General features: G+C 42.4%; 1 protein-coding gene across 1 annotated transcript in view; it reads right to left on the bottom strand.

Moving 5' to 3' along the window:
- The window catches only part of mao (monoamine oxidase), a 33,139-nt gene extending 10,285 nt beyond the window's left edge, over positions 1-22,854 (bottom strand). The window contains exons 1-3 of the mRNA XM_070838773.1: positions 22,797-22,854; positions 6,116-6,210; positions 5,422-5,559 (exon numbers count right to left, since the gene is read on the bottom strand). Coding sequence (XP_070694874.1) covers positions 5,422-5,559; positions 6,116-6,210; positions 22,797-22,851 — 288 coding nt within the window. The 5' untranslated portion in view covers positions 22,852-22,854. The remainder of the gene's footprint in view (positions 1-5,421; positions 5,560-6,115; positions 6,211-22,796) is intronic.

Below are 22,854 nucleotides of genomic sequence, written 5' to 3'. Positions count from 1 at the left end.
GAGGGTATTTAGAAACTTTTTTAAAATCAATATAAAAACAGTAAAGAGTTGATCAAAGTGTAGTCAGTGTGGTCAACCTCTAGCTGACCTCTGCTATGCTTAGTCAGAATGACTGGGGCAGTTTTCAAAGAGTTGCGTAGAAAGTAGTGGAACAGCTTGGTATGTTGCCAGTTATGCAATATTTTACAACTAAGTCAAAGATTCAGAGTCATCAAGTGTGATAAGAGTGTCTGTAGTCCATGTGTTGTTTGGATGGCTGGATTATTACTCTATTTCTCAACCACGCAACTGATTTACAATCACAGAGGGGGGGGGGTTACTCAAGGTTACTGCCTGACATAGACGTGCAGTTTACACGCTCTGTGTCACAAGGGTGTTTGGTGTTTGGAAGTAACTCTAGTTAAAGATCGATCACTTTTATAACTTTTTAACATTTGTCTCTCAGGTGTGTGTGTTTAATTAAACATCATCATCCCCTGAAAGACACAACAGTTGGCTACATATAGTGATGTCTGTGTGAGGAGTCTAAGCCTCCCAGCGGATCCCTACTCTGAGCACAGGCTCTCTGGGATCACACTCGTGCTGTTGCACTGCTTTATGGCCTCTGATTTTATACTGTGTCTCATTGTATTGAAGATTTCTCAGTAAATTGTTCTTGTTGATTTATTTATCCAACGATGTGACTGCCACATTTTAAAACTTTGCCCAACTATAATCTGGCTTCACAAACATGGTACAAGTGTAACCTGACCCACCACTACTCTACTTATAATCCGTTGCCATTATTTTCCAACAACAATCAACCCTCAATCTACCCTCATTCTTTACGGAATCATAACCAACACACAACAAAGAGGAAGAAGATTAAGCGTCTCACACTGTACAGTACTGCTGCCTTGCTCAGACCTGTCCGTTGCCGTTTGACAACAGGTCGCCATGGTGACGGTGGCCAAGTGAATACAGAAGGAGCAGTGCAGAAAGGGGGTTGGGGGGGGGGATGCACTGCAGCATGTGTTTCCACATCAGTGAACAGTGAGTCAGCCTCCCTCTGAGGTAAAGATACAGATGGAGAAACCACTGACCCCCTTCTCCTTCATGTGGAGTTCCTCTCTAACCATATGTTCTCTGTTCACTTTCACTTAAACAAATATCTATTGTATATATTTTCAACTTTTACTGTGCCATCATACGCTGTGCTGCTCTCATCAACACCTTTATAATAAAAATGGGCCAAAAGACCAGGTGCAATGCCAAAGGTGCTGCTTGTTGTGACAAAACCAGAGATATTTATTCGATCCTGCAGTTTCCCTCAGCTCTACGGGGCAGTTTTAGTGTCTTTTAGCTCATTCTTTTATTTTTTGGGCCCCCAGCTTTGTTTTTGTTAAGTCTCTGGCAAAGCCCCTTCACATGAGCAACAGCAGAAGCACTAAAGTCCAGCCAGAATAAAACACACGACCCTGCAGATTGGATGCTTTTTGTTTTTGCAGCCTACAACTTCTGCAGCCAGATGTTTTCAGACAAAAATCAAGCAGCTAAGGAGCCAGATACTAATTTTCTTAAAGACTTGGTGGAGACCAAAACAGAGCTAAAGGGAGAGAGAAGACTGGACTTGTGTCTTACTCCTAATGAATGTTGCTCCTATCTTTATAAGGTTATGCTAGATGTTGTGTATTCAGCTTCGTGCAGCTCAAAATACTAAAACAGCCAATTGATACTCAATACGTTCTGTAATCTGATTGGATATGAAAAGCTTTGTTTGTTTTTTTCGTCTTTAAGAATATTTTAAGCATATAATTTATAAAATAACTACAGAAAAATTAATGGAATTAAGTTAATCTGCTTTAAATGACCCAGCCCTTTTAAGGATACTGATGAATGTGATCTTTTGTCTTATTAAGACGACGGGCCATATGGACACAGCTAAGGCACTTAAGTCCTACAGCACAACTAGACTCAGAGTATCAATAAAACGTAAAAATGTTAAGAATTATCATTGTTAAGATACTTGCTCAACCATCAGCCATCTCTCTCAGTGGTCCTGTGAACGTGCAAACATGCATGCCATGCACACCGCTGGAGGAACAATGGGACAGTCCCATGCTCTTTCTCAATCTCTGATAACCAGGGCAGTATTTAATCAAAGTCTGTTTCCCCATCTCTGATAGTGATACCTCATTAATAAATCCAGTGCTGAGAGCTGCAGCTGCCTGTAAGGCACTAGTTTGCTGATAAGGGAAACCAGCACTGGCCTTTTGGATTACAATCTGCCATAGAAAAGCTGATTAGCTACGCGGCTTGCTTGCAAGCTAGCCCTAATTACACAATGGCTTAGCACATATGCTGGTTTACTATTGCTGTCGCTGCTGTGAACTAATGTCGACAGTGTCACACAGGTTACATCAATGCACATTCCACCCCATACTCTGCTATTAAGTTCAGACTCGTGCAGTGATCAGGAACCTCTTACATGTTGTGTCTGTTCAGAGCTTATGTGTCTCATTAGTTTCTTGGCTAATCCAAGGCTAGTTAAAGCGTAGTGATGCTCACAACTGCAACAATGCGTTTGAAATTCCATGTGACGAAGTATGGATAACAATCAATCAGCCAAATTTTATTTATGTAGCAACTTTCAAATAAATCAAATGAAATTCAAAGTGCTTTACAGGCGGCTGATTAAGTATAAGATATTGAAACATTTTTAGAGACTAATGCACACCAAAACCACTAAAAGCAATAAATAAATCGATGAATAAACGTTAATCCAAGCAATAAAAATAAGCTCCTCTCAACCCACCACACATATGCATTGCACAAATGCATGAATGCACAAATACACACACACAAACAAATACGCTGTCTGACACTGATAGGGATGAGCAGCTTTTGATGAGGCATGCTGCCATGGAAACCAGCCAGGAAGCTACGAGTGGTGCGCGTGCATGTCAGTCTGGGTCTTGGAGTTGATCTTACAGAGATAGTAGCTAGGGAAACACACTCACAGAGGAGCTCCCATACACGAGTGTGGATGGGTTTAGAGCTTCACAACACCGAGCTGTCCAGAGAAGTCCTTTACTAAACCAAAGATTCATTTTCCATCTGCCGTCCGTGCCACACGTCATGCTGGTGACATTTCACAGCACTGCTGAAGTAGGTCATGTCAATAGAACATCAGTGCTAAGGACACGGTGGTGAGATGACCGGCTCACTGAACACTAAGTATCCAGTATCCAGTACAGATTGGCCAATATAGCAACACAGTGTGTTCAGATGGGCAGGAAAAAAACAGAGAGCATGCTGTGTTATTAAGCAATATGTCACTCTTACCCTGAGCCAGTATCCTGCCTTTGGCTGTGAAAACTGAACGTTGGTTGTGTGATTTGGACGAGATTAATTCTATAGTGTACTTTCTATTGTACCATGACCTTCAAGTAAAGCTTTTCCTGAAAATGTCTGTTCGACATTCCAGTCTGTTCGACGTTACAGGTAAATGTGGATTTCAGCACATGCTTGCATACAACGCCTTTGACTTCAAATTACAGATATTCATTGTTTCATATCCAATTGTGATGCTATTTATGATCTGCACAAGTTATTCAATGTATTTACATTAAGTAATTACCTCTGTGTATAGTAGTTTGCACAGGCACACTTGCACACTTAGCTTACATGCAATAGCCGCTTTCCACATTATCATCAACTGGTAATGATTTTGTAAATTAAAGGACAATTACAGTATTTTTGAACGTGGGCCGTATTTAATTTCATTTATTTATTTATTGGCATATTTTGAGTTAGAAATGACTGACAACTAAACAAAAAATTTGAAACTGGTACAGTGGATCTCCCCAACTTGCAATGGCTGCAAGGTAATCCTTTGGGGCAACTGCGTCCACCAAACTAGGTCCTCTGAAAGTACTTGTTTTCGCCACTGACAGTGGTCAGATTGTTATTCTAAGAGTCTGACAACATTATGGAAAAGATCCCTACACAGATGAACCTGATTACTTCTGTTTAACCAGAAACATTTTTTTTAAATGAATGCTTTTGTTAACCAAGTTATAAAACTGAGTTTGCTCACACTGACAGGCTTTAAGTCAAGGTTTATCAGGCAGTATTTCTTTTCATTATGTTGAGAGGTGGGTGGTGGACATTAGAAACTATATATACATTTGGTTTCCAGACAATGCAGTGAAAGTGTGTTTGTGTATTTGTATCCATGACCCTGAGCCAGAAGTTTAAAGTCCATCTCTGAAGGTCTGATTCAATGACTTCAACACAGATAAGAGATCTTTCTGCCCCCACTACACACACACTGCCAGCTACACTAGGCAGTTCAGTGATTCACAGTAGGGGTAGTTTGACCAGGGTGGCATGGCAGCGACGGCAAATCAAATCAGGTAGAGTAACACAACTGTGTTAAGGACAGTGGAGCGCCCACACTGATGAGATATGGACCAAAGCATAACAAGAACAAAGATGGCCCCAGTGACTCTCTCTTCCTTCCTTCGTTGTTTGCTTTTGCTGTCCTTTCAACCACTCAGAGAAAAGAGAAATGCATTACAGAAATCCCTCCGGCAAAGATTAACATCTCCAGTCACTAATGTTGGAGAGGAGAGGGGTGGCTGGCTGCTCGGCAGACATGTAGGAAGTCACAGGAAGGACACAATGTTTGTTTGTGCACAATACCTTGGTCTTCCCTGAGAACCATGGAAATGAGTTACAAGACAATGTTTTTAGTGGCAGCTGAAGTTTGAATCACATTTTCATAAGAAATTGTACAGCTCATCTGTCATGCCTTCCAGTTACTGCAATTAAACTCAGCTGCCACTTCTAATTCTTATTACTAATTATAATTACTATTACTTATTTCTATGAAGGTATATAACAGAAACACATCTCTGAGTAACGCAATACATTTCAACAGCACAACAATCAACCTATAAAATGAATTGACACCTCTCTTAACAAAAACTGAACATTATAAACTCCATGAAGGTTGGACTTATTGCACGGCTGTTGTATTAGACTGCATTCATTTTAGCTAGTGTGGAAATATGTATAACTTATAAACTAGCAACTGAGTGTATGTAGGATGCAGATTTTTTTCGTAGCTTTTCATATTACGTTCACTATTATGAGTGCTGAAGGTGACAAACAACAGAGGAGATGCATTATCCAGAAGGTAAAGATGGTGAATGGTGCCTGAAGACTAACACAGACATGAATTTCCTGTCTTTTGGTCTAATTGCTCAGTCTCAGGATGTTTGTGTTATCTTCTGGAAATTGTCAAATTGAAGAACAAATCTGGAACATGTATCTGTTATTTGCGTGGGTCTGCACAGATATGAACGACTAGCCGAAGCTCAGAGTGGAATATTATCTGCCATTGTAAAAACCACACACAGATGCTGGGATGCTCACCTTGACATAATGCACCAGGCTCTCCTGCTCGTTGACTTTGTAGGTCTTGATGCCGTACTCTTTGGCCAGTCGGAGGATGCGGTTCTGAGTTGGTCCGATATAAGCCCCGCCCAGATCAACCCACTTTGTCTCCTTATTCTGAAAAAAAGACATTAAAACATAAATAGACAAATCTGAAAAACAATCACATCACAGATTATACTGACGTCTTATATAATATAATCCATTCTTCTCATCACAAAGAATAGACACTCCATATGGAGTCAAAGAGGGTCTCTCCTACGTGCACTACTAATTTTATGTATTGACAACAGAGGTAATCATCTATAAGCACTGTATTGATTTTAAATGCTATGCAGATGACACCCTACTCTACATAGTTGTTGATCCTGATAACCTGACCCGTTTTGTACCTTTGAGAACTGGACTGCATGTCCTTAAGCTGAATCAGGACAAAACAGTGCTCCTTCTAACTGATATACTTTTAGGACCCAATCAGGGAGAGCAGTGCTGGGTGGAAAATGTATTTTTTGTTAAAGCCTGCAATTTAAAAAAAGAGCAGCTTCCTACATCTTGAGCTACATTTTGTGTATGAAACAAGTGATAACGTTTCTATTATTATCATCATCATTATTATTATTATTATTGGAGCACAACCAAATTGCACTGCACAAAAAAGCTCTTGTGGTCTTACCTGCACAGTGAAGGTGCGACCACCGACCCGATCCCTGGCCTCCAGGACAACAGGATTCAGTCCACTGGCTTTCAACAGCTTCGCTGCACTCAAACCTGCAGACAGACAGAGAAACAGAGGTGAGTGAAGACACATAAAATACACATCCTGTTTTACAAGTGGGCAAGATTAAACTTGTAGTGTAGAATTTTCTCAATGATGCACTACTACTACCTGAGTTTTCCATCATAATAGATTCACACCTGTGCTCCCTGGGCTCCCTGACTGTCAAGATGACCCTACAACTCGTGCAGACTGGAGTCCAGTTCAGTACTTTTCCCAGTATATTGACAACAAAGTCTTTGCATTCACCAATCAAAGAGAGTTACAATCTAGAGGAGTGTCCCTGAATACTACTCCAGAAGAAAAGAAGATCTTCTTCGGCATATCAGTCCACATGGCCTGCCTAGGCTATCCCAGAATCAAAATGTTTTGGGCCAAAAAAACAAAAGTGCCAGTTATAAGCAGCAAAATGGCAAGGGATAGGTTCTTCAAGCTGAGAAGCTCCCTCAAGGTTGTCGATGACCTGGCTATAACGGAGGAAACAAAGAAGGCAGATATTCTTTGGAGAGTCGGGCCATTACTTGACCGTATGAGGCAAGGCTGTCTCAGACTTCCAAAGACTGAGAAGGTCTGCATCAATGAGCAAATCATCCCATTCACAGGCCGCCGTCTAGTCAGGCAATATTCCAGGTCTTTGTCCTTGCTTCTCCAAATGGCCTAACGCTGGATTTCGAAGTGTACCAAGGGAAGAATACATTCACGAACCAAAGATTGGGTGTTGGAGCAGCAGCAGTCCTACGCATGGTTCAATCTGTTCCCACAGGCAGTCACCTATTCTTCAACCGACACTTTACAACAATCGATCTCATGGATGCATTGCTGGCTTTTTTTAGTGGCCAAATATACAACAATAATCAGCTCAACATTTTTTTTTTAATTTTTTAATGAAGGTACATGTATTTTTGGTTTAATATCACGCTACAACCACAATGTGTTACATATTTTATCATTTAAGTTTGGCTGTCTTTTCACACTAAAATGGTTGAAAGGTCCACTATAGTGGACATGCTGTAGATTTAAAAATAAAAATAAATTTAAAAAAGTCTAAATTGTAAGATGTCCTTTTAGCCCTAAATAGGTAAGAAATCACACTTTTTTTCCTCGATTCCCAGGATATGGCTCAGCAGCACTGGACTATGTCAGTGTAAAAGCACAGAAACAACATGGAGAGCTATTCATATAAGATAGAGATGACAGCATACTCATGAGATACCCCTCACTGCTAACTTGATACATAGCACAGCCAAAAGTATGCAGACACCTAAACATCAGCATTACCCATATAAGATTATTAAATGTCTCATTCAAATGTCATGAGCACTAACGTGCTGCTATAACAGCCTCCACTCTTTGGGAGAAGAGGAACCTAAGTGCAGAGATTTGATGCCAGTGAGCCACAAGAGCACAAGCAAGGTCCAACGCTGATGTTGGGCGACGGGGCCTGGCTCACAGTCAGACATCCACTAGAGTTGCCAAGTGGGAGGGATTGTTTCTTTCAGAAGTATTCTTTCCATTTTGCAATTCCACTTTTATGATATCCTCATTACTCGTTACTTCAAACATAAACACCAGAGTCTCCTGAATTATGTAACAGTCCTATATGTTCATGTTATGACCACCACTTTGAATTATTTCATCTTTGTTTTGGGGAAACCGTATCAGTATGGCTGATGGCTCTTAATACTACAATGCCCATGAGTCTTGGCAGTTGTTCTTGGCAAGGAGAAGAAGCCAGTCAGTAGTAACTATGGTAGGTGAATTCATCCTAAATTGATTGAATCCAAAAGTAAATTGATTTAAGCTGCAGGTTGGTTGAGTTTTCTTAACAGTGTGATCTTTAGCTTCCGCCTACTATTAGCAAACATTATTTTAAGCTTTGTGATTGGAATTGTATCTTGAAACTCATGGTTGACTTCTCTTTCTGTCGTTATGTACACAGGGCTTTAGCTTCTACTTCATATCAGACGTATTTTCTAACACAGTTGATAATCCTTTAAATGAATCATGGTGACAGAGGCTGTAGTGCTCCAACTGTGAATCACTTCATACTGTCTGAATGAATGGGATGCCTGTGGAACCAGGGGCCTGTGAAATAGTCACATATAGTCTTTCCACCCAAAGCTGTTGGATGAAGTTGAACTCAAGGTGCTGTGCAGGCCAGTTAGTTCTTCCACACCAAACGGAGAAAGCATTTAAAAAAACCTTTGCTAAACTGTTGCCACAGAGAGGAGATGGAAGAAAGGAAAGCGTGAAAAACAACCCCAGCTGTCACCAAGTTTAACAAATGCAGAACATGGCAGCACAGACTAGCTTGTAACAGACGTCACAGGACATAACAGGGCCCCACATCTGTGCAAATGTTTTCCTGGCTTTCACCCTGAATTCCCCTCTTACCTTCCCATCTTCACCCCCTTACTCTCTCCTTCCAAATCCTGCTGAGCCCTATTGAAGCTAGCAAGGTTTATATTAGTTTAAACATAGTTTGCTCTGTATTACTCAACTTCATCCTTCCCTCCCTGAACAAACACACCCACCCTGCCAGGCTCACACAGAGCATTAGCCGTGTCCAGAGGAGGCTCACAAATCTTCCTCTGTTAAATTGATGCTATTACCTGCACTCGGCTCCAAAGGTCAGTCTCTGTCTTTGAAAACAAAGAGCATCTGTCTGCATCTCTTGTTTATGCCCCCAGCAATCACTGCAAACTGTAGCATCCTGTTGGGATATTGCTTTGATCACAAAGCTTGTTTGTCCTAATTGCACATCATTTTTAGGGAAAAGGCCTTGTATAAATATGATGAATAGATCAGTATAAAGCCATCATCACTTCAAAGGATTCATACCAAGATTCCCTCTGTTGTTTTCTCCATTCCCCCCACCATGAAATGAAGAAGAGGAATGAACTGCTGCAAAAATCAACATGCAGAGGCTGTTCAGGAGCTCAACTTCAGACAGAGGGGCAGGCTGAAATTCAGCTCATGCAGCAAGGAGACAGAAAGACCAAAAGAAAGAAATCTGCGATTATAAGCAGAGGACATTTTGTTGTGGAAATATGAAAATGCTTTATGTATTTATTGTTTGTTATTGAAAGATGTGCAAACATGTTTGTCAGGTGGGTGTGAACTTGAAGAGGTATTTACATAAGTTAAAAGAGTTTAAATAATCTTACATTTTTCCATTCTACCTCCTGCTATGAAAAAATGTGCCTGAAGGGATTACAGAAGGAGGAAAAAGGTCAGCCAGTCTTTGGTGGAAACCACTGAGAATCAGTGAGGGAGAACACAGAATTCTCCTCCTCCAATGCTTTTAGAGGCTTTCTGCACCTAAAGACATGTTTTATAGTTATCAAACAAACATAACCGCACTGTCTTCCTGTCATCTGAGGAACAGCTGGTGAGCACTCAGCGGTGCATCTCCCTCCTTTGTGCATATGCATTTAAGGAGGGATCAGACGAGAGAGGGGGGGAGGAGATATGATAAGCGAGGGTGATTGAGCTGTACATCATCATGGGACACAAGTCTCAGCCTGTAAAAGAGTTGGGGGTGCAAATCTCTGCTTGTTGCGGGGGATTGCACTGAGCTGTCTTCGCACATAAATCTCAATAACGACAAGGAAATGTGGAACAGACTTTGAATAGAAATGCAGCGAAAGAACAATTGTGACAATTGGCAGGAAACAGGCGGAGGTGTGGTTTTGTACTCATTAAACAAGAAGTCCAGTGAGTTACTAATAACACAGACTTTGTGTGTCTGTTTATATCATTCAATCTCTTTTTCATTTCCGTAGAAGTGCATCAAATGGATTTTTAGCGCACTCCTTTTACAAAGTAAAGATTATTATTAGTTAGTAAATCACAGGAGGAGCCTTTGTGCCTTCATTAAGAAGTGTCTCTGTTTCAGCATTACCACTTTTTAATTCTTTTTCTGAGCTTCACGATCTTAGATAAATCACATGCTGCTCCTTTTAAGCTCTGGAGGAAGCAGCTTGTTATTCAGTATGAAGCTGCTTCAGACACAGTACACAAGGCTGTTGCCTTATCTACTGTACTACTGAGCTATGGTGTAGATTGTTCCTCTGACTCTGACTCTGCTGCGGTTGTATTTACTCTCCAATCTCAGCTCACATTTTGCCTCTTTCTTCTTACTTATCCTTTTCTCCCCCTCTCCTGATTCCTCACCACTGCTCCTCTCCTATCCACCACCCCACCTTGGGGCTCTGGTTGACCTAATTGTCTGGTCTCTCTGAGATGTTTGAAAGAAAGGAAAAAAAAAAAATGACTGTGTGTATTCTCTTTTGGCCATATCCTTGAATGTAAGCTTCAAAAACACTGTTCTAACGTGTTTGACCTGAAGGTATTCAACAGTAAGGCGCTTTTTATGCAGATCCACAGTGCAGTAGAAGCTGCACACACACACACACACACACACACACTCCTTTTCATCTTCTGCCCTCTAAGCTAGAAAAAGAGATGGGGACAGACACTGTTTCCTTGACAACAGTAATTGTTAAGATGGAGCCACTTGGCAGGAACAAACTGCATTTGTATACGGTGCCCGTGTGTGTGTGTGTGTGTGTGTGTGTGTGTGTGTGTGTGTGTGTGTGTGTGTTTAGAAATCCTCCTGTCTCTTATCGTTTCTGGACTGAATCTATGTCATCTTTGACAATAATTAAGGATGAATACACACATGGTCGCACACATCTCCAGGTCACTCAAACGTTCTGCTCCACCACACTTCCCATACATACACACACACACTTAGTCTGTAAGTGCACGTCTTATATTCACATGATCACAGAGAGAGTCAGAGGCCAAAGAGAGTCACTGCTGCAGAAAAGTAGACGATCAGGCCTGACACTTCCATCCACAACACAAAAAAAGACAGTTCCATATTTTCATATACTAGGAAATAATTCAAAATTGAGTTTAAATAAATTTAAATCAATGACTGCCATCCAATGCTCCAAGAGGAACGCAGCTCTTCCAGATCTCTTGGACAGCATTTTCAAGAAGTTCAATTCAAAAGCGTAGATTGAATCTGGTTGTTATCAGTGTGTACATGAGATAGACCAAAGATGTGAACATTTTCTGACTTCATTCTTTCACGATTGTTTGCCTGATTTTTCTATAACTTGAATAATCAGGCTGACAAAGAGGCGTCTCTTGGGACTGAACATGTGAACTGAACTTTCCAACACAGCTGTCCCTAAAAGTCCTCTGACCATTTCCTGCCACTCTGTTCTCTCTGTTTGTTCTCGTCCAGCTCTCGCCTCGCTCCATCTCTGGCTCCACCTCTCATTCGTCTTTTCACCTCCAATTGCTTTTACCATCTTTTGTTCCTCCAGTGTTTTCCCTTTGTAACAGGCTAAATCACATTAGCAGGATTCAGTGGCAGCAGATGAGAGATGACATGCACCTTCAGCTCAAAATCTATCAGCAGTCTGGTTTCAACATTACATACAGAGGATGTTCATGCATGAGGATCAAATACTTGAAACCTCCCTTAAAGGAACAGTTCAACAATTTGAGAAACATGCCTATAAGTTCTTGCAAGCAGAAGCAGAACTTAGTTTAACATTTGTTTGTTTAATTCATTCGAATTTAAAAGAATTAAAAAAGTTGCTGTTGTATAAGGCTAGCTGTTTCCTCTGGCTTCCATCCTTTATGCAAAGCTCAGCTAGCTTCAGACAGGTTTTCTCATTTCATTCTTGGCAAGAAAGCAGATAAGCCAATTTCCTAAAATGTTGAACCACTCCTTTAAATTGGAGGTATGGCGACTGCTTTAAATGTTTATCATTGTGCCAAACAGATGATTAGTTGCCTGATTTTAAAATAGTCATTTACAGAGCATGCTGCTTTTCACTTGTGTGTGTTTTTAAAGTAAAAGCCTGACTGTCCGATGATATCAAGTCTCAATTCTGCAGCTTTTTCTACCTCAAATAACTCCCTGTCACTAAGTTGTCATTTCACAACCTTCGCTGCCTTCTGAGAACTGCTAATGTTAATAAAACATGAAATCTGCTCACATGCTCTTCTGAGAAAGGAGTTGCATTTCACTCCCCATGAAAGGAATAAAACACATTTCAAACAACCATTTGACAAAAGCTGGTCTGTTTCTCAGAGAATTCTGCATGCCAAGCTGCTTAATACTGTCAATGTGTGACAATTTATTTTCTTTGAAAACTAACTTGAATGTGTGTGTGTGTAACTGCACCTCAGCAAAGTGTTCTTTTCACAGGAGCGCAACCAAAAGAATCCAATACGAGCTGAGTGACAAGTGAGCCACTTGCATCAGGGCCTTAAAAGGCTCCATATTGATCCAGAGGGGGAGACATTTACAAGACACAGCAATCACATTCCCCCCCCCATCTCTTGTTCTCAGTGCGGAGGCACTGATTGGCTTTTTACAGGCAACAAACTGAGAAGTGATATTGACAAGTAATTACATGATCGCTTGAAGCTCAGGCAGACAGACGTGAGAAAGAGCAGGCAGGAGAGCAACATGAGTAAGTGTTTTTCTCTGTGGGTTGGCATGGAGAGACAGCCATGTGTGTGATTTGAATTGGTGTATTGTTGTATAAAGATAAAAAATTGCTGTATTCATTAGCTAAAACATTATGGTCTGAAATTGGAAACAGTTGACTCTGGGTATATGGTTATGTTGAAAGAAACAGATCAACATTTTGGGAAGTTATGTGAAAAACTATTCTTTTGGCCAAGAAACAGACCGTGACCGTGACCGTATCGAATCATACAGACACATACCGCAAAAACTCTGACTACAGCTCACAGAAAGGCAATGTTCTCTGAAAAACACTGAGCCGAGAAGGAAAATGGGAACAGTTCCCACAGAATACCTGCCTAACATCCCTCACTTACAATATCACGCACACAGATGAGGACTTTCAGTTGAGCAAACATTCATTAGCTACATGAGCTTTTTTCACAATCAATGTCACAATGTCATCGTTTAGAAAATGAACACAGCTGAGATTACAGCTGCATCACACAAGGCAAACACAGAGGCACAGACACACAGAAAACGATATATGGAAACACACATGAGCTGCACATCTAATGATTATATGCAACAGTTCGGCCAACAGGTTTGTTTGCACAGCTGGCCAGAGAAAGTGATGTTCTAGGATTGCATCCATGCTGATGGTAATTAGACAAGCTGTCAGAGAAGGTAAGGGTTCATGCTGCCTTAGGAGTGTTCTGCCTTAGGGCTCGCTCAACAGATGCACTCAACCGTCAGAGAAGAACGCAGTGTTACTTCACAAGACTGAAGCACAAAGGTCTTGCAGCTTTCGTGATTTTCAGTGAAGAAGAAAACAGAAAAAAAAGTCACAAAGATGTGAGGTGTGAAGCAGACACAGTGTAAAAACAGATTTTTTTGGCCACTTGGGGGCAGCAAAAACAAGTTGTACATATGTATGTGTGTGTGCACATGAAAGAGATTAAGAGACAAAGAGAAAGTGCACACATATACAGGGCACATCAGCCATTTGACAAAAAAATATCCATACTAAAGTTCAAACCAAACCACCCCTCACTTTTAAGTTATACATTTGGCTGAAAAATGTGATCCTGCTTCCAGTAATTTGCCTGTGCAGACATTGAAATGTCCTCAAGAGAACTGACAAGTAAGTCCGTTGTAAGTAAGTCTATTAAGCATGTCGTAATTTTATAGTCTTTTGCTGACATCTCTGGGTAAAGGTCTGAGGAAAAGAGCAATTGAGCAGATTTTACAGGCCCACGGCCGATTAAGTGAAGCCAAGTTCTCTAAATCATCTACTACACAGTTTATTGGGGATGATTGGACTGAACTGCACTGAAATGTTAGTCAGGTCAGGAGCAATAAGTCCCATCCAACCACTTATTACTGCACTGTGTGTTCCAGTGCCTCTATGCTCCTTCCATTTCCACAACCACCTCAAGTTCCCTGTTCACTCTCTGCTTTATTCTCCTTTCAAACACTCACTTCCCTTTCTCCCTTCCTGAATTATCAGACATTCTTATCCTTCTTCAAGCTTCCTCCTTTCTTTGTTTTTCAATTTGCTTCATGTGATTTCCACATTCACAGCTGCTGAGATAAAACAGGAAGAAGTGGTTCCCTCCTTCTCTTCCCCATCATTTCTGTTTTCCGCTTTTCCTTCCTCCCCCCTCTTCCTCGGCATCCTCTGTGCTGCTGGTTTGATAACAGGCTGTCACAAGTATTTAGTGTTTTCTCAGAAAGTGCTGGCTGCCCCTCGAGGGCCACAGTCCTGCCGGTGGGCGGCTGGCAGGCAGGAAAATGACAATTACATTTGCAGGCAGATGGAGAGACACACATCTGAGGAGAGAGAGGGAGAGAGACGCAGACCCAGGAGCTAAGAGAGACAAGAGTACCCCCTCCCCGCCTTGTTTCATCTGTCCTTTGATTAGACAGTGATTGTTATATGTGGACCTTATTGCTAACCAGTAAAGGGCAGCAGTATAAACAAATGGTGCAATTACAAGACCCTAATGTGACAAAAGGGAGGAGAAGCAGGGTGGCAAAAAAAACAGTGGGGGGCTGTTTGCCAGCATTATTAGATTTACTTTTTTCTGTAGCATTCATTTGCCTGTTTGACTGGTATTTGAACTGACACTGACCTAAATTCTTCACTGTCTGACAGATGGAGGGACGGACGTGCAGGCAGGCAGTTGACTGACCTGTCAGTCTAACAGAAAGAGGACAGAGGTCAGGCAGGGAGAACAGGAAGGACAGAGGTTCAGTCACTGTCAGCCAAAACAAAGCGAGTTCACACCACAACTTGACAGGCATTGAACACTGAATCATCTGCAGGTGTGTAGCTGCAGAAATAAAGATTAAATCATGTGAAACCAGATAGCAACTCTGTGATCCAACACGCAGATATTTCAGTTGAACTGAATTAATCTGTTCCAACCAGATGAAAAAACAACATGCTCAATCAAAGACGAAGCAAAACTTAAAACATAGAGAAAGATAAAGGGAAATAAACTGAAGCATAACTTCACACAGAAGAAGGCAACGCAGTGATGTTCAGGTCGCATGAGAAACAGAAATCTGTGATGTTGTGGGTTATTGACAATGATACAGAGGACAAAGAGTCTGTAACACAGGCAACGGTGAGCAAACAAATACATCATTCTGCTTGAGAATATTCCCATTCCAGGTACAAGACCCCCCCCCATCACCAAGAATAAAGTGCTACTTAACAAGACGGTCACTTGCAAAGGAAGTTGCAGAATCTTTGGTATTGCCCATCAGAGAACAGGAAACACAATTCTTCCCTTGGGAAGGAATTTCTCTTCTCTCAGATGAACTACTGTCATTACTGGGTGAGAATGCAGCCATACTAATAATTAAGACAATTTATTTCGTGTGCACCACTCATGTGAACCCCTGAGCATCAGATCCCTGATGGACAACATGTTTTGAACATGATCAACGAACAACAAGAAATTTTCGTGCATTGGATTTCGAAGGCGCTGACAGAAAGAAAAGGTTGTGAACTAAGGAAATGTGCAAACCAACCACCAAGTATACTTCAAACCAATGTCAGTGGATAATATGCTGGACTAACTCAGGAGCGGGATGGCTTTTCACCATAACACTAAGAACTGTAACAGTATGGTTTTCACTGGGACTTGGCTCAATTTTCAACTTGGCAACTATTCCAGAGGGGCTCTCTGTTCACCTGTGAACAATACACTAAAGAAGAGGTGTCTGCTGCACCAGTAGTGATCAGATGAAATCGTTTCTAAACTCTAAAGTCTCCTAACCTAAAGCACTACGTGGTTGTTGGCGTTTTTATCTCCTGTGGGAGTTGACACTGGGCGTGCTCACAGTGGACCTTTTAGCACTGATCAGAGCAACAGGCCTTTTTCATGGAAGACATTTTTACTTGTTGCAGTAGGGAAAGCACAGGTGTAAATCGTCAAATGATTGATTATTTCCATTTAGCTGCTATAGTTTGAAGGTGTTGACACCATCATTAATGTTGTTATTAACACATGTGCTTTTCCTACAATGACACGTCGAAATGTCTGCTGTGAAAAAGTAAGCAAGTAAGTAAAGTATATTTAGTATAGCACTTCTCACAGAACAAAGCCACAGTGCTTAAAAACAAGATATATATGACAAAATCATAAATAAGATCATAAAACAGTAAAAGAAACAAGAATCAACCATAAGAAGGAGCCACCACTTATTCACTCTCATTTTTAGTCGAGTGCCAGGGACTGACAGTAAACCCTTGTCAGAGGACCTCAGAGACCTACTGGTGATGACCAGTTACAACGGTCCAACTGGGACGATATAAAAGTGTGAATAATCATTTGAAGCTCAGTTTGTGAAACAATGGGCCTAAGTTTCGCTATGTTTCTTAAATAAAAGAAGCATGTCCTGGTCAATGATCTAATGTGTTGATCAAAAACATGGCATGGTCGAATATACCAATATTTCTAAGCTTGGACTGAACAGCTGATTAGAGGGGGCCAATACACTGGGAAACCTCGGAGACTACGCTGTTTGAGGCGATGATAAGGACCTCAGTCTTGTCTGCATTTAACTGTAAAATGTTGTTTGCCATCCAGTCCTTAACGGCAGACAGACAGTTGCTCAAAACAGCCAGTTTGTCAGTCTCATCAGGTTTAAAAGAGACACACAACTGGATGTCATCAGTGTAACAATAGTAAGAGATACCCTTAAAACTGGAGATAATGTCTCCTAAGGGAAGCATATACAAGGCAAATAATATAGGGCCCAGGACAGAACCCTGTGGCACACCATAGGAAAGAGCAGCTGATTTAGATGTGTAGGGACCAAGAGACACAGAAAAACTCCTGTCTGAGAGGTAGGAGGAGAACCAGGGGATCCTCAGACCAAATGGAGTCAATATTTGAACCATGCGTAAAAACATGCGTTATATGGTCCAGTGTTTTACCCTTAATGTGTGTGGGCCCAGACATGTGCTGAACAAAGTTAAAAGACCCAGTGATATTAAGAAAATCAGCAGCAAAGTTACACAAAGCGTCATCAACATGAATATTTTAAAAAGACCTATTAAAACCGGGGGGGTCATTAAATCAAAATACAATAAAATTTATTTGACTGCCAAACTTTAGTCTCTGACCTCTGCCAGGTGTCTGTCAGAAACAGAAAATCCAGGCTTCAAGAGGAGAAAAAAACCCCGAGCTAAGGGATGCAGGTATCAACAGTCTGCGATGCGAGCAGAAGAACGTCTCACTGGGGCAGACGCCCTGTCTGTAATAACAGTTTGAATGGGGAAATGAGCCGGTAGAACCGGGGGAGGACAGTAGGCTAGCGTTGGAAACGGATGCCTGAGATGACACCGGAGAAGAGAGGGGGATTGCGGTGTGTGTGTGGAATGTTAACAGTCAGTCACATGGGAAGAACTGTACCGTGTGCTGTATGTTAGAGGATAGCACACGTGAGCCCTGTTTGTTGGGGTGGATTCCATCAGGCACGAGGAAGAAGCAGTTCCGGCACAAGTTAAAATTGTCAATAAAATTGTGAAGTCTGCAGGCCGACAGGAGCCAAGTATTGAGACTGAAGAGTCTACTGACTCCACGGGCCAGTGAGGAGCACAACTGCTTAAAAAGTTAAAAAGGAACTTTAAATTGTTTTTGGTCAGCTCAGGCTGCTGACAAGCTACATCACACGACCCCACATGTACTAATGCACGTGAAATGGTGGACGGGAGTGTGGTTGGGGAGAAGAGTGGACGAGGAGATGAAGCAGTTGGTGTGACACTGAGAGTGTGCAGGTTTGGACCAGAGAGCTGGTTGCCAGGTGAGGGATGAACTGTACGCGGCCTTGTAGAGATGGGAGTGTAGGACAATGCCTTGGACAAAGCCGTGGAAATTGGAAGCGGTGAGAAAGAGCTGTCAGGCTGTGGAGACGATGGGGAGATGGAGTGACCCGTGAGTCGGGGGAAATCCTGGTTGTCCAGGATGGAGAATTTGTTGTCGTTAGTCAACTGGAGGACATGAGTTGGATGGGGATGAAAAATAAACTTCCCACCACACCATGCTTACCCTTATTGCAGTAGTCCATGGCTCCTCCCGGCTTGGAGTGGAGCTCCCAACTTAGCTCCCAGCTGGGTCCAGTGGTCAGCAGCAGAGTGGAGTCCAGTTCTCTAGTAGCTGTCGTTGATGTAGTGACAGCTGGTCCCACTGGACCAGGAAGTCCAGAATCCGTTCTTCATCCTAATTTGATACAAGGTGGATATTCTCCCTTTCAACTCAGATACTTTCTGAGCCAGACGGAGACCGCTGTCACATCTGGATGGTGTGTTGAGTGGAGGCATGACTGATGGAGGCATGACTGATGGAGGCATGACTGATGGAGGCATGACTGATGGAGGGTCCGGCAGTGGTCACTTGGTGAAGTGAAGCAGTGGAAAAGCCGAAAATGGGGAAACGGCCAGATACCACGAACAGCTGATAAGCTTAGCTTAGCACAAAGTTAGGTTAACCTAAACTTCTTGTTAAAATGATTCATTTGTCTACTGTGTGTCTCGGGTTTACAGACACAAGAAGAGAATAGAAGCGCTTCTTGAGACAGTTGTGGCAGGTTTAGGCCCTCGTCTTCCTCCTTGGCGTGGCTTCCAGGTGGCAGTCAACACACCTGTGTTAATCGAAGGTCTATCAGACTCCACCCTACATTACTGCTTTAGCAGTACCATATAATGTATATAAGAAGTGGATGTACCCACCATAGTGCACCACCGTCTTTATGGGCGTTGCCATCTTGGTTTCATGGGCAAGGAGTGACATTAATTGCCGAAGACCACCTCTGATTGGTTAATCACAAGACAGCTCTGCCCTAAAGCCCCCCCCCCCTCTTCTTGGTCTATTTTCTTCTCAATAGCCTCTTTTCCACCAACATTTCCAGGAACTTTTATTACCAGGAATTTATTTACCTGGGTAAAAGAATTCCTGGCAATCTGTGTGGTTTGCGTTTCCGCCACACCTCAAAGTTCTGGCTGATGACGTATGGGGAAGTGACTGTTGTGGTCCTTCAGCTTCTTATAATCTTGCTTAAGTTTCCTCAACCTTTCACGAATTAGGGCGTGTGCCCTACATTTAGCTCCGTCAGCTGGTCGGCTATTCTTCCATAGACTCGGTGGTCCTGCTGAATTTCTTCCTCGGCAAATACGCTCAAAAGAGTTTGCAGCCACACTGGCTTAAACATGGCGGATGAACGGAGGTGCGGAACGCTGCCAGTGTGTTCCACCAATCAGCCTTCTTCAGCACACAGCCCCGCCCCTCAAGAGTTCCAGGGAATCTGAAAAGGCCTACCTCCCTACTAGGTACTTTTTTCAGGGAACGTTTGGGGTTGAGGGAACGTTTTTTCCCCGGCTGATTTCGGTGGAAATGCGCCTTAGTTTTTCAAAATCCCGGGTAAATGATAAAAGTTCTTGTGGTGGAAAAGGGGCTAATGGGACCATAATTTACTAAATGAACATCCTGCTGTGTTAAAAAAGACGGCGACCATAAACTCATCAGGAAAATGTTTACTGAGCTAATAAATCAAGTGTGAAGTCGGCTAATTTTCTCATAGACTTCCATCCAATCAGACTTCTGTTTGGAGCCATAGAGAATGCAGGTTTCTCTTAACCATGGTGGTCCGTGTTCCAGGACCAGAGCTTCATTATTCACTCGATAATCAATCAGTCAACCTACAAAATACTGAGCAGCAGCTAGTTTGGTAAATGACTACTCGTTTAAGTCCTTTTTCAAGCCAAATTCCAAAAATTTGATTGTTCCAGGTTCTAAAATATTATTTGCTGCTTTTCACAGTTTTGCATCATAATACATTGACATGTTTGGGTTTTGGACTATTTGTTGGACAAACCAAAACATCTGATGGGGCCATGTTGGGGTCCAGGTTATTATGATGGACATTTTCATTGTTTTCTAATGTTTGATTGACACATACTTGGACGCAGCCATTGGCTTCATCTGCAAATTTAACAGTTATGTTGTACTGCAGACCACTGTGCAAACATTACCTTGTCAGAAGATCTGGGTTAACAGGGAAGTCTGTGTCAATGTCTTTACAGACATTTTCAAGCTCTCACTGCTCCAGACTGCAGCACCTCCACCCAGCAGCACAAACAGCCTCTGCCCAGTAGCACTTACCTTTACAATCATGAAGTGCTTTGACTCACTGGACCCTTTACAATGTGTGAACAGGCCAAACATGACGAGTGGCCACCCACATCTCCAACACCATCATTAATTTGCTGATGACACAACTGTCATGGTTGACGATGGCATGGCCTACAGCTAGGAGGTCAGAGCCCTGACAACAACCTCCATCCAAACAAAGGAGCTGATTGTGGACTGTAGGAAGCAACAGAGAAGGACATGCCCCATCTCCATAAATGTAGAGCAGCGTTTCCCAAACATCCCCTGGAGGGAGCCTTCTCTTGCATGTTTCGTTATGAACTCCTGAGGCTGCTTGATAACGAGCTGATCGTTTAAATCAGTGGTGTTGGAGCACAGAGAGATTCAAAACATGCAGGACAAGGAGTAATCCAGGAGAGGTTTGGGAGACACTGGCGAAGACAGTCAACAGTAGGCACAGGCTGATGTAACAAGACCAGCCCATGAATGAGACGACTTCTTACACAATCAGAAGAACTGAACAACCTTTAAACTGAATCGTTCTTCTTCTTGAGTTAACATTAAGTTTAAAAATGATGTTGAACTTTAGAAAGAGCAAGGAATTATTCCCACAGAGGTGATCAGCAGCCTGTGAAGGCAGCCAGTGCCTGGTCCACGCAACCAATCTTTTTCTTTATTTTTAGCCTTTATTATAGCCAGGCTAACACAACAGGGCTAACGTCATGTGCAGACAGTGTCTGAAGGCCAGCTGAGTAACAAGTAGGATTTTACCAGATAAAACCTTGTACAGAGCTATGTTTCCGTTTGTTTGCTAGTTTTTGGGTTTTATCCAGTGAAATCCGTTGTTACCTGACTGGACTGTACTTCATATGCTGTGTGCACATGCTAAAAACCAAGATCAGTACTGGGACACTAGCAGCTCCCTTTGTAGCCTAAACAAACATAATATTATGTTAAGTCACATCATATTCATATTACTTATTACTAATGTAATGCAGGTTAGATTTAGTTAGGCTGTTTCGTAATGGCAAATGCCAGTTCAGTTGGTCCCCATAAAACCAAACCAGACAAGACTTGTGCACCGAACTGGACCAGGAAAGATCAGAAAACCGACTCAGGATCCTCCCCCAGCCACAAGACTGTACTGCAGCATCTGGTCCCGCACCAGCAGGCTCAGAAACAGCTTCATCCCTCAGGCCATAAGACTGTTGAACTTAACTTAACTGCACTGCACTGATACATGGATGCCACTTTACACTTTATACTACTTTAAACTACTGCCATGTTCATACTGTACTCACTGGTACTGTACATACATATTCTCCTACACTGGCTCCTTCTGGTTACTTACTGTTTACATCACAGTATATATATATATATATATATATATTCATCTTACTACCTGTGCATGAGCCATTTATCCATCACAATATATATCATAATGTGTAAACCTGTCTATAACATATTGTCATTCGGTATATACATATATATATATATACATATATATACTGCACAACCTGTTTACATTACAGTTCACTCATGTTACTATTGCTGGGCATCCGTCTACCACCTGCTGCACTATTCTGTGTCTGTTGGATTTCACCTATGTGACTGAGGAGAGTTGTTGGAGCCTGAGATCTAAGAATTCAGTATGACTGTTGTGCATATTACAGTCAATAACTTGGAGCTTAGCTTCTAATCAACATGCAACAGTGCAATATTACACCAAGTGAAGGGAAAGTGTGAGGAAGCAGCATCAGCAGCAACCATTACATCATGCAAACCAGCTGCTCATAGTAGACCAAATTATACTGAACCAGATGCAAGTCACATGCGGGCTGGTGGACTCATCCCCTGCATCAGACCTGCTCTGTAACTGGCTCACAGACCTGATCAAAACAAGCACAGGGAGCTTTCATGGCAAGCCTTTTTAAAATCCAACAGGTGAAGTCACATGGCAGCCTTACGGATGCGAGCAGCAATCATTTACGAGACCCCCCCCCACCACCACCACCACCCGGCCCCCTCCTCCTATGTGACACAAAGTATGCTGTGGCTGATTAGCTGTTACTGAACAGGCAGTGCTGTGGTGAGACAGCGGTGGGCTGGGGGGGGGGGAGAGGTAGCCTCACGGAAGAGACGTGAACGTGGAGAAAATGGATGACACGAAGAAGAAGAACAACCTGCACTCTGTCAAATAAAAGTCACTACAGTTCTCACGTGGCGTGATAATCTGCGTTTCCAGCACTTCTTGGCGACGCACAAGCGGCTTTTGCGCAACAGTTGCCTGGTCATCTCACACAAAGCGCGTCAGCCCGCGGCAGGACGTGCGCGATGGTTTGAAGTGAGCCAATGAATCTGTCCAGGTCCTCTGTGACCCTCGGGACCACCCAAAGTTTCCTAATGTTGCACCTACCAGATATTCCTCCGCCGACCACTAGAACATCGTAGGTGTCGCTGGGTGCAGTCATGGT

This window comes from Pempheris klunzingeri, chromosome 10 (genome assembly GCF_042242105.1).
Source record: "Pempheris klunzingeri isolate RE-2024b chromosome 10, fPemKlu1.hap1, whole genome shotgun sequence".
Classification (NCBI taxonomy): domain Eukaryota; kingdom Metazoa; phylum Chordata; class Actinopteri; order Acropomatiformes; family Pempheridae; genus Pempheris; species Pempheris klunzingeri.
The sequence above is the reverse complement of the archived record's forward strand: the minus strand, read 5'-3'. Positions and strand labels throughout refer to the sequence as shown.